Below are 11,526 nucleotides of genomic sequence, written 5' to 3'. Positions count from 1 at the left end.
CTATTTTAATATGGCATGTGTTTACAGGAATCTGACCTGAGGAAAAAAAAAAGCATGACAGATCCACTCAGTAACCTCACTGACCAGGTGGTTAACAGCAATCCCTGCATTTTAACTCTGGTCAAAGTATTGTACATCTAAAGGTTGGCACTCCTACACAACCAGTACAAGCTGCCCAGTGGGAGCAGTGCTTCTCCAGCTCTTGAAAAAAAAAGGTGAGTGGGCAGAGTGGAGCTGTGGCACAAGCACCATCTGTCTGGGTCAGCACACTTCCACAACTATCCAGGGAGCAAAAGTTGAAAGTTCAGGCGCAGCAGTCAATTCCACTTCTTGCCTAAGTAACATTTGTTGCTCTTGCAGCACCAGACAGGATTTGTTAACTCCCTGTGAGGCTTTCCGGTTCTGCGGAGGCAGTGCAGCGGTATGGCATGGAGCAACAGATCAGTAAACGGAGGGGATGTTGGCTGTGAAGTAAATAGCTCAGCGGGGTGTTCAAGAGCAGGCTGCAAGGCATAATGGGCAAGCTGCAACCCACAGAGAACCAATTGTGTGTCTGGGGCTCGGTGCTGCTGTCGTCTGGTTAAAGGAGCGCTCCTCCAGTTATGTTTGTTAGCGATGCAGTCAGACGCTGCTTTGCATCCATCGAGGGAAAAATGTCACAATAGAATTCTTCTGCAGCATTATAATACATTGCAGAACAGTTCAGAAAGTCAATATGTGCTGTATCTATTGTATAAAATCTCCTATTCACCAGGAGCTACCTGAAACACCATCTGTAGACATGTGTGATTTGATGTCCTCCTTCTTGTGAAACGAACTAAACTATGAAAAACATACGGCTGGAGGTGGCCACCTGCTCAACTGTCAATTTACTATCAATCTAAGCTCCGTAAAACAAGCTATCATCTGACATCCTGAGCTGTTTCTGTTTCAAAGTTTGGTTTTGGGCTTTGATTACACCACCCGTGTTATGATTTCATTACCATAAACTGGGACTATGGCAGCAAATGCACATTTTCCATATTAAAAAGCAGGGCTGTGTATTTTTGGCACAAGTAGACGAGCACACAGATTAGAGTTAATACTTTTCATCTGGTAGAAAAGCAGATGATCAGTTCATTGGCCAGTCAGGCTGTCTGGACAGGGATGTGTGAGTGAGAGATCTGACTGGACCGAGATGAATTTATAATCTTTTAATAATAATGATATCAGTCGGTAAACAGACTTGTACTCGCTACTGTTCTACCAAAAAAGGCAAAGTATTCATGCAGTATGTGCTGATGTTTAAAGTCATCTTGTCTTTTTATCTGTAACATGCTCCCCATTTTTCAGGCTGCCACAACACTCACTATATTTTCATTTTAATCCATTTCTCCTATACTTTTCAGCACCTGTAACAATAAGTTTCTCTCCAGGCAGCTGACATGTGGATAGTAAGGGGTGACACGAAATGACTGTGTGATGGATTTGTCCATTAAAACAAGCTGAGCTAAAACCTGTGGAGTCCCTCTGGCTGTCTATCTGTCTGACTTTATATGTTTCTCTCCCCCACTTCTCTGTCCTTTCCTTTTGCTCTTTAATACAGACAGACTCACAAAAAACACACACAAAAAGCACCAGTCAGTATTTCCCTGCTGTGCGGGAACAGCTGTAACATTTGCTTGCTTTCAGCAAGAATAATACACCTTTTACATCAACAGAAGTGATGTTATTGTTAAAACAGTGAGTCATTACAGGTCTATATGGCTCATTTTGAAACAGAACACTCATACCTACACTTACTCAATCCCCAAACCCACAATAAGAAGGCATGCCTGCTATTACACTTGAGTTAGGGAGGGTTTAGGTTGGATTTTCATCTGTAATAAAAAATGTCATTCATTTTGTTTTGTATAAAGGTTAATTGCTACATATCCTCATGCAAAGAGTGTGGAAATAATTCAACCGCAAAGGACCAAACATTTGTGAGAAAATCGAGCTAAATCAAGAACTGTTCATTGGCTTTACTCCAGGGTGGGTCCTGCTCAAAAGCAAATGCTGAGGCACCCAAACTTTCCCAAACCCCTTCTGTAGCCCCAGTATGCCATTTATTTGGTTACTGCGCACACTTTCCTGGATCATCACTGACAGAAGGTCCAAATGGATGTTATTAGCTGCAGCGAAATGTATGAAAGGTACAAGTTTCTTCCCTGTGCCCTGCCAAGCATGACATGCCCTGTTTGACTTTGACTTGGGAAACTAAATGAGGTCATGAATAGTTATGTAATACCAAGCAATCCAATATTTACGGAACATTTATCGAGCGAAACCTGAGAGGGGTAGTAATGGGTACTTACGGACTCAGGGTGGCAGAAGAAAGACAGTTGTGTGAGTGTGCATGAGGGAATGTGTGTTTAAACAGGAACAACGCAAGATGATATTAGTCTGGACACAGGAACAGAGTGTCAAAAGACTTACTAGCCCAATTTAAAATTTGCATTCATCTATTAATTGGCTGGCTTTTAGAGCTTCTGTGCAGTCTTGGCTTGAGTCAGCCATAAGAGTTTCAGAAAAACCTCGAGGAATATGACTCAAACACTGCCTGTCAGAAGGTTTTGAGATTAATTATCAGCTCCATCCACATGCATCAAAGCACTTTACAGAGGCCTGCTCAAGCTCTTATCTCCAGCAGTCAATTATGAATACTCATTCTGGAGGTAGTGAATAAGCCTGACCCTTGGTGAGTTGTAATCTAATTTACTTTTTAAAAGAAGTTTACTATGCCTCTATTCCCCAGCGGTGCACATGGTGCAGGGGCTCCACTTTGCTTTGTTTGTTTCCAATAGACAGACAGGAGAAGGGTGAAAAGGGACTGATTGAAACGCCAAGAATTATAATTAGATAATTGTAGTGCTGTGTGGTACTCTGCTGTTTAGTCTCAAAGGATCGGAATATGCAGACGAATAATGAATACCAAATACATCACTCGTCCTCGGCAGCCAAACGTGGTTAATTTTCTGTTGAGCTTTAGCGCCATCTAGCGACCAATCGCGTCACTTTCAGGAACTGACGTCGCTCAGATTTCCACCAATCAGCGGCCGCGGCTCTCAATTCGAACGTCAACTGTCGCAGGACGGAGCAGTGGAGAGAAAATGGATTATTTTTCTGCCTAACATAAGCTACAAACGCGTTTTGCTCAAGGGAAAATATACAGACCAAATAACCTGGTGATATACGTCTTCCGGTAGGTTTCATTTCAACGTTGTTTACAAATACAACGCCGGACTGCAGTTACTGAAAATAGCCTAATGCGCTGACAAACGTTAACGTCTACTAGCTTGCTAACCTAGCTTGTTAGCTAGCACTCAGGCTTCGTAACATGTTTTGCTGAGATGTATCATCAAGCTGCGCCGGTAAGGTCCTGAATAACCTTCTACACTTTGACAGAATCATAGATCCTGAACAATGGTGAAAGAACGGGCCCAGAAGAAGTCCTTCCAGCAGAGTCTGGAGGACATCAAGGAGAGGATGAAGGAGAAGAGGAACAAACGGCTGGCCAGCGCTTCAGCTCCCAGCAGGGGCAGATCCAGGATGATCAGCAAAAGCAGTGGTGAGGAAATTATAAATTATTGTTAGTTAAAAGTCTCATGTGGTAAAAATCTATTTTTTGAATAGTGTTTTGTGGTTGTTACATGTTGTTCACTCTGTGTATATGTTATAGACCTTTACTTCTGCCTTCTTCAAGCCCCACCTCCACAACTAAAGCTTCCCAGCTTTGCAAGCCAGTGAAAATTTTACTGAACTGCTCCGTACTACCACAACAAACCAACAGTATTCTAGCTCAGATTCTGTGTAATGCTGCCACCTCACTGCCTGCTGCTTCCTGGTGAGCAATTCAGAAAGAGCATCTACCTAGCAGTCCAACAGCATTGTTTATAGTCAGCTTCTGCTAACTCTGAAATATCTCAGCCATGAGCAAAGTACATCAGCTGCCCTGCTATTGGCTGCAAGAGTGAACACAAGAGGATACATGCACTCTCAGCATCCGAGGAACTGAAAACTGGGAGGATTACTGATTTCTTTTTTTATGACAATGCCACCACAACAATAGGATAATCCTTAGAGTTGCAGCTAATGTGGCTAACGATACCTTTAGCTGTCTCCTGTTTTCTTTTTGCCCACATGTAGGGCCTTTTCATTCAGATGAATTCTCAGTAAAGCTGTTCTCAATAACATGTTTTCTTGTTTCTGTTGTTGCGAATGAAATGGGCATTCTAATGCAGCTCAGTAAGATTACAGACCAAATTCCATCCCTCCTGTGTCCCTAACTACAGATTTAACAACTTGTCTGACAAACTCAGCATACACATGAGTTAAAATATGCACACTATGTTCCCTTTAAATCAAAATGTACTGTATTGATGATACACATTTAGGGTCCACTGGTAATTGGCAAATTATGACATAGACAGATGCAGGAGTTCAGGGGATGCTGGTATGTAGATGGATTTTGTCTTCAGACAAATGATATCATTCCTATGTTTTCTCCCAGTGGCTAACTCCACGCACACCATACTTAAGGGTGTCCAGCTAAACAACAAGGCGCTGGCTGTGGCGCTGCAAGCTGAGAAGGAGAAAGTGAGGCAGTCTAATGCAGTGATTCTGCAGCTGAAAAGGGAGCAACAGGCTCTGTTCCTTCACCTGCTTCTGCTCAAGAGGAAGCTGAAAGAGCAGGAAGCTCTGGCAGCAAGTGCTTCAGAGGTACGCTCTCTCAAAGTTATCCTGATAAATCAGTGAACCAAGTAAAGTACTGTGAAATACTGCGTGTCGTTCTTATGGAAAAATGTTTTCTGTCTTTGTTTTCTGTCTTAGACCAAACCTACAAATGTCCTTGTTGAACCCCAACACAATGTGGACTCAGCAAAGTGAGTTTTTACATTATAAATCTGTCACATAAAATTTTGTCAAATCCTTTATCATGAGTTATTACAATTTGTTTATTTTCTCCCCATAATTTCTAGAAGAAAGCGGACGAGCCAGAAACTTGATGAGCACTTCTTGTGTGAAGCCTCGCCAATTTGTGCAGGTATAAATACACAAACTTAGATTTTCCTGGTCAGTGTTAGATATCAACTATAATCATTAACATATTATTGCCTGAGTATTTTTTGTCACTGATGTGGAGTTATGATTTTCTAGGTATTTGTAATGTAAATATAACATGTTCACACTTCCAATCAGCTAAAGGTTTTCCTGAATAAAGCTAACATTGCTGATCCAAGTTAAACCCCAAAAAAGTAATAATACATGTTTTGGTTGGTAGTTTAAAAAGCAGTTGATTGGTATTCTTTACAGATAATGAGTTGTTGTTGTGTACACAGGAATAAAAGCTATTCTAGCTATTTTCACATATTTTCATTCATCAGACTTTAACCTGCTCCTCAAATCTTCAGATTATTATAGGACAGCAGTTGGATGCAGTTTTCTGTATTTTTTATAAACGTTTGCATTTATCTTAATCCTGAGCCATTGTAAAAAAAAAATTTAAGTTATTTTTTTGGCCTTTGTGCCTTTATTCGATAGTGATAGTGAGAGAGAGAGAGAGAGAAAGTGGGGGAGAAGAACGGGGGAAGGACGTGTGGGAAAGGGTCATGAGCGGGATTCGAACTCATGACCTCCACATCGGGACTGTAGCCCTGTACATGGGACGCCAGCTCAACCAGGTGAGCTATAGTGGCGCCCCAGCCAGTCTAATTTTTCATGTTGATTTTTGTCTTTTTCGTCATAGATTCTCAGCCCTCTAAAAACAATGGACAGCTTCAATGTGACAGAGTGGTTACCTTGCCGTCTACAGTGGGTGTGAGGCGTCAACGCACAGACAGAAAAAGCAGGAGGAGGTCAGAGCGTGTGCGAGAACAGAGGTTTTTGAGTGAGGGAGACCCAGTCGCTGAGTTTGGGGCTTTAACTTCAAGTCCAATATGCAGTGACGACAGAAATCTGAATCAAACACAACAAGGGGCAGAACCAGAGAGAGCAGACCTTGGTGACACAGAGGAGTTACAACACTCCACTCCTGAGCCTGTCCCGCCCAAAAAGAGCCGGCCGCAACCCAGCAGGAAACAAACCCAGCAGCAGACCCGCTCCAAACCAGAACCAGCTTCACGGAAATCCGAGAGAGGACGCAAACCAGACCGGGCTCCATTAAAGAAACCATGGGACAATCCCAAACCCAGAGCCCGCTCCAAGAGTCGGGACCGGTCAGCCACACGGGCCAAAACAGCACCTCCGCCACAGAGCAATAAGCTCAATACCTCTGTGGGATTTAATGACACATTTGACTTTGACTGTGAAGAGACAGTACACGTCACACCATTTAGAGCCAAGGCAGACGACAATCAGCCAGCCACGCCCATTAATGAAGAGAGTCCACAAAAAGAGAAAACCCAGACTGAACCTTCCCCTGTGGTTTCCAGACAGGAGGAATGTAGTTCATCTTCACCCTCCTCTGAATCAGAGGACAGCCTTTATGTCCCTCAAAAGACCAGAAGGAGACAGACTTCTCCTGACAAGACCAAAGTGATCATCACTCGTAGAGGTCGGCCCTCTAAAGTAGTCAGACAGAAAGAAAACGTCCCTCCGAAGCAGGAGATCTCTGGTGAGTATTTAGATTTACCATTCTCAACTTAGGTTTCATAGTTATATAGTTGTTATTCTCTCTATTGTTTTAATGCTTACAATTAAACGGTTTCTCTTTTGTGCTTTCTAGTCTTTAGAGATGAAGAGTCAAGCCCCAAGGCTGCAGAGACTAAACAGGATGAAGGTCATCGCCGGCACTCAGCTGATTCTAGCTTCTCTAACAGCCCCGACCCTGTAAGGCTGGAACAGGAAATTCACCAAGGTGAGTAGTACATGTTTAATCTTTCTCCTTTGTGCCGGTTATATCGCGCTCAGGTTCCAAAGCTACAAAAAAAGACCGTTAAGAAAAGATGAAGCTGCCGTATTTCACAGTATTTAAGCAGCACTACTAATAAGCAGCTTCATAAAAGGCAACAAATTGTCCTTTATTAACAACTTGGTCCATTGCTTTTATATACTATTATCTATGACACACTGTCCCTCCCTGAGCATGAGATAAATGCACCTGTTAGGATGGGATATAAATTTCAAACAGATTAACGTTTCTCACGACACGTTAATCACTAACCGTTATTCTAAAAATGATTTGGCATAAAAAGAGGTAATAAAACAAAGTGCTTGTCTTACTTAGGGCTGTTGCATTTTAATGTTAATATAGAGTCTGTTGGTAGAACAACAACCAAAGAGTGAATTTTGGTCTGAATTATTTAACATATTTACATGTTATGAAACCATTTTCACACATGAAAGATATTAAACCCCTCACGTTCGGATGTTTTATAGGACCTATGATGAGTTCACGATGGTTTTATGTGTTTGTTTTTTAGAGCCTCGTGAGCAGATGACGGAGGAGGACTGTTTGCTTCCTGTCAGCCCTCTGGTTGAAGCTGAGATGATGAGAATAGACAACGTCCTGTCTAATTTTGGAGATTCTTCCTGTGAAGGTCCAGCTCTTTTACCCCACCAAACACCGCAGCGGCTCAAATCATGCAAGAAACGTAAGACGTTATTTGATGTCAGAATTGAATGTCACGATCACTGTGACAGTATCACTAAGCACATGGGTTCACCAGATCACGTTTTCATTCTATGGTCTTCTCTCTGTGCATTGATTTTCCTGCACTCTGTTCACTGGTGTACACACATGAATACACACAACTCCTGTTTGTCTTTTGTTCTTTCTTGTGGATCACATCTTCCTTCACGTTTCAACAGGTGGGCTTGGTGTCAGGACAGCGGGGCGGGGCTTGAGTCTGTGTGATGTGACCAATCTGTCCCCTGCAGCCTATCGCAAGTTCTCCTGTGGTGGCTCGCGCCCTTCTGACGCCCGATGCTCCACCCCTGTTCCTGCTCGCAAGCGGCGCTGCACCATGACGGTCGACTATAAAGAGCCTTCACTAAACGCGTACGTTTACATAGTTAGTGCGGCCCTGATTAGCCCCTTTCACACAACCTGTTGTTCAGGAGTAGACTGTCACATCTTTATTGCACTTTGTTGTTCTATGTGTAAGGTATAGAGACGAAATGTGGCGAGGGCATCAGTGTTGCGCCTTTACATCACACTAGACACTGATGCTGTTGTGTTACACTTCACGCCTCTGATTCCTGATTGCTGGCAGGCTACATGTAATCACACACTGGAGCTGCATTCGCCAGCTTTTTTTAGTCCAGCCTGAACAAATAAAGGCGAGCAACAGCGGCATAAATTAGGGGTCATGGTAGCGGTAATACAACACGATCTCTGTGTGAGAGGGGCTACTCTAAATGGTTCACTGATTTTTACTCTGAATGCTCAACAATTCTAATCAAACCTTCGCAGGAAACTTCGGCGAGGAGACAAGTTCACAGACTTGCAGTTCCTCCGCTCTCCTATTTTCAAGCAGAAGTCTGGAAGGAGGTCTGTGCAGAAATCAAGGAATTCCATGAGCAGCCAGCAGCCATTTGAGAAGTATAATGAATCCTTTGTTGGATGTCGCTGAAAGCAGCTACCTTATTTGCCCTCTCCGAACTCTCAGTGTTGGCTGGCAATGCCAGTGTATAACACAGATGTTTTTTTAGAGCTTGACAAGTGAATATTTTTCTCACACTCAGGTTTGTATCTGTGTGAAGACCGACTGTGATCAGTTTAACAATGTTTTTTTATGTGAGTTTGTTTTGTGCATATTTTGTGAAGTTGTAGTCTTCTTTCATTTCTTCTCTTTGTCCGTAGGCCAATGTAGTATTGACTATTTCCTGAGGATGAGCAGTTTTTGCAGTTTTAATCATCTTACTTCAATTCTGAATATGAGTACATATTGTCACTTAATGCATTCTGATTTTTATCTTGATTTAATTGTATATTCTGCTGTATGATGTGACAATAAATTTTCCTTCATTTACTCTGCTGCTTTACAGAAGTTTAAATTATCAGATTTTGGGCCGCCACTATAGCTCAACTGGTTGAGCTGATGACCCATGTACAGGGGCTACAGTCCCCGAAGCAGCGGCCATGGGTTCGAATCCCCATACTTCTTCCCCACTTTCTTGTCTCTCTCTTGACTGTCCTATATAATAAAGGTCAAAAAAATTACTTTAAAAAAATCATTATTTGATTTCAACTTGTGTGATTCTGGTGAAACATTGTTGACATTTAGTTAATTAGCATATTTAGCTTCTCTGTTCCAGCCTGCAGGACACTAGAATGCTGTTGAGTAGATCACTTTTGTTTCCCATTTACAGAGCCAGGACTGTGTACAACCACAGATTTTTTTTAAGGCATACACAGAGTGGATGAACCACCAAACCATGAGGAGGTATTTGCTGAATTTCACAAAAAGTGTATTGGTTTATGTATGAAGAGTTAATTTGCAAGAACAGATAACTCCCATTTTTGTAGATTTTTTTAGAAAACGTTTTTTTTTTTTGTCGTTTGCTTGCGATACTATTAATTAATCTGAAGTTGAGTGGATTTGACTCAGTAGAAATGACATGACAAAAACAGAGATAACTTGAGTTTGATTGATATTGTCTCAGCTAGACGATGGAAAAGTGGGTTTTCTGAAGGTTTGTGAAGATGGAGTTATCTGTTTTTGTAAATGAACTCTTCATACTGTATTGGGCGAAGGCTGGGAACTTATTTATATTCTTGAGTTAAAAAAAAAAAACAGACACAGAATTAGCCTCACTTCTGTTTTAATCAGTCTATAAAATAGGCTAATACTATGTCATTAAAACCAATTGTACAAAGAGCATGAAATACTTTTCCAGACATATTACAAAAGGTACTTTTTTCCCTAAAGTTTGAAAAGTACAAACACCTTTTTACAAAACAGCAAAACTACATAGTATTGCACAATCTTTTCGTTTATCTCCAAAGTATAAAGTTATCAATCTCCATCTGCGGGACAAAAATAAGAAATAATAAATTAAGACCTTGTCTTATGCATAATTCTTCTAAATTACAGCACATAAATAAGAATAAACTCTAGATAATTAAATTAGTCCTTAGTCAACAATGTAATTTATATGTAAAACAAATTCTGAAGAAAAGAAGATCCTCTCATTTATGTTAACTAATACTTGGAAAAATAAAAGTGCATTTTTGATAGTCAAACTGCCCTACGTGGCTTGGTGAAAAAAAAAAAAAAGATTACTTTTTTTAGTTCTGAAAAAGAAAATATATGTTATATACATATTTAAAATATACAATGGATATAAGTGCTTTAAAATAATTAAAATCTGTACAAAGTTAAAGTATGTATTCCACTTTTGGCAGGATGAACTCATCACAGACTTTGACCTCATTAACTCTGTACATGCTCACATGAACACAGAAAGGAAAACTTGAACTCTCGGTCGCTTTCCTCGCCGCTAACACTTTTGTTATGACTAAACCCACTGCACATGTGGTTACGTCTCGTGACATCGCTACCTGAGTCAGCTGAGAGGAGAAGGCAGACACTGAAAAGGCAAAATGAAAAGAAAAGAGACGGGGAGACACAGACAGACGGGTGGTAAAGCTCCAATCAGCTGTCATTCTGGGATTCCATTCAGCGTCGAAAACACACAAACGACAACGAAACCTTTCTGCCCTGTTTAATCTGTATTACTGTTACACCTGCTGCTGTCCTTTCTCTCCGTGGGCCTCTGGGACACGTGATGAAATATAAAGACACAACGCTTCTTTTGTTTGAAATGAGCAACAGCCTCACACTTCTTCAGTGAGGCCTTCCCTCGTGGCCTGTCTTTCAAGGTGAATATCAGTCTAAGCTACTGATTTAGGATCTGGGCCGTTATCAGAGCGCCGATCTGGGACCCGTTTGCACCTTTTACATTAAGAAACCTATCCGCTCCAGAATCAGTAGTCCTAATCTTGGCTTTTTGCATCACCTAACCTTTCATACTCCCAGGACTGTCTTAAAAGAAACCTCTTCCTCTCGTCTACTTCTCGATGAGGCCTGCTTCTTTGATCTTAGTGTAGAAGAACTTCTCCAGTAAGTTGGCGCACTTGTAGTACTCGCTCTCCGGAGGGTTGTACTCGCGACAGTTGGTGAAGATGCGCTGCATGTCTGCCATGAACAGCTTGCGCGTTGTGTAGTACCTGCTCTTCAGACGCTCGCTCATTGTCTTGAGGTCTGTGGGGGGAGGGGGAAGGTGTGAAATGTGAAACATGAATTGCAAAAATCTTTTGAAAACATGATACGCTCTCGGTGGTTAAATAACTACGCCGCTAAACCCTGAGCTCTTTTATTTGTTCTTTTTCTGTTTTTTTACAGAAACACCACTTCAAAAGCATTGAGTGAAAACCACCAGAGTGAGCTGAATGTGACGATGTTCATTACAAATAATCTGCACTTGTGCTGCATTATCTACATCTATACAAGTGTAAGTGCCTTTTGGTTGGACTGAGACACATAATGCACGGTAGACATG

The 11,526-nt window shown here is 41.6% G+C and overlaps 2 protein-coding genes across 3 annotated transcripts in view; one reads left to right on the top strand and one right to left on the bottom strand.

Moving 5' to 3' along the window:
* The first annotated feature begins 3,105 nt into the window (after nucleotides 1-3,105).
* Nucleotides 3,106-8,994, top strand: sgo1 (shugoshin 1). Of its 2 annotated transcripts, none has more exons than XM_008306785.1 (10): nucleotides 3,106-3,223; nucleotides 3,427-3,589; nucleotides 4,532-4,740; nucleotides 4,852-4,904; nucleotides 5,004-5,065; nucleotides 5,768-6,634; nucleotides 6,746-6,877; nucleotides 7,443-7,613; nucleotides 7,831-8,020; nucleotides 8,435-8,994. In XM_008306785.1, exons 2-10 carry the CDS (start codon nucleotides 3,445-3,447, stop codon nucleotides 8,592-8,594), a joined length of 1,989 nt encoding a protein of 662 aa, XP_008305007.1. In that variant the 5' UTR covers nucleotides 3,106-3,223; nucleotides 3,427-3,444; the 3' UTR covers nucleotides 8,595-8,994. The 2 variants fall into 2 exon arrangements, with proteins under 2 accessions (XP_008305007.1, XP_008305005.1); XM_008306783.1 differs by having other exon boundaries at nucleotides 5,001-5,065.
* Nucleotides 8,995-9,769: 775 nt separating this feature from the next.
* kat2b (K(lysine) acetyltransferase 2B) overlaps nucleotides 9,770-11,526 on the bottom strand; it is an 11,992-nt gene continuing 10,235 nt past the window's right edge. Inside the window, exon 18 of the mRNA XM_008306782.1 lies at nucleotides 9,770-11,228. Coding sequence (XP_008305004.1) covers nucleotides 11,035-11,228 — 194 coding nt within the window. The 3' untranslated portion in view covers nucleotides 9,770-11,034. The remainder of the gene's footprint in view (nucleotides 11,229-11,526) is intronic.

This window comes from Stegastes partitus, unplaced genomic scaffold (genome assembly GCF_000690725.1).
Source record: "Stegastes partitus isolate 25-593 unplaced genomic scaffold, Stegastes_partitus-1.0.2 Scaffold46, whole genome shotgun sequence".
Taxonomy (NCBI): Eukaryota; Metazoa; Chordata; class Actinopteri; family Pomacentridae; genus Stegastes; species Stegastes partitus.
The sequence above is the reverse complement of the archived record's forward strand: the minus strand, read 5'-3'. Positions and strand labels throughout refer to the sequence as shown.

Excerpts from the sequence above, each read along its gene's own strand:
- sgo1 (XM_008306783.1), top strand. The coding sequence starts at position 3,445 with ATGGTGAAAGAACGGGCCCAGAAGAAGTCCTTCCAGCAGAGTCTGGAG. Across the intron at positions 3,590-4,531 it reads GATGATCAGCAAAAGCAGTG|TGGCTAACTCCACGCACACC; the intron begins GTGAGGAAATTA and ends GTTTTCTCCCAG. Across the intron at positions 4,741-4,851 it reads TGGCAGCAAGTGCTTCAGAG|ACCAAACCTACAAATGTCCT; the intron begins GTACGCTCTCTC and ends TTTCTGTCTTAG.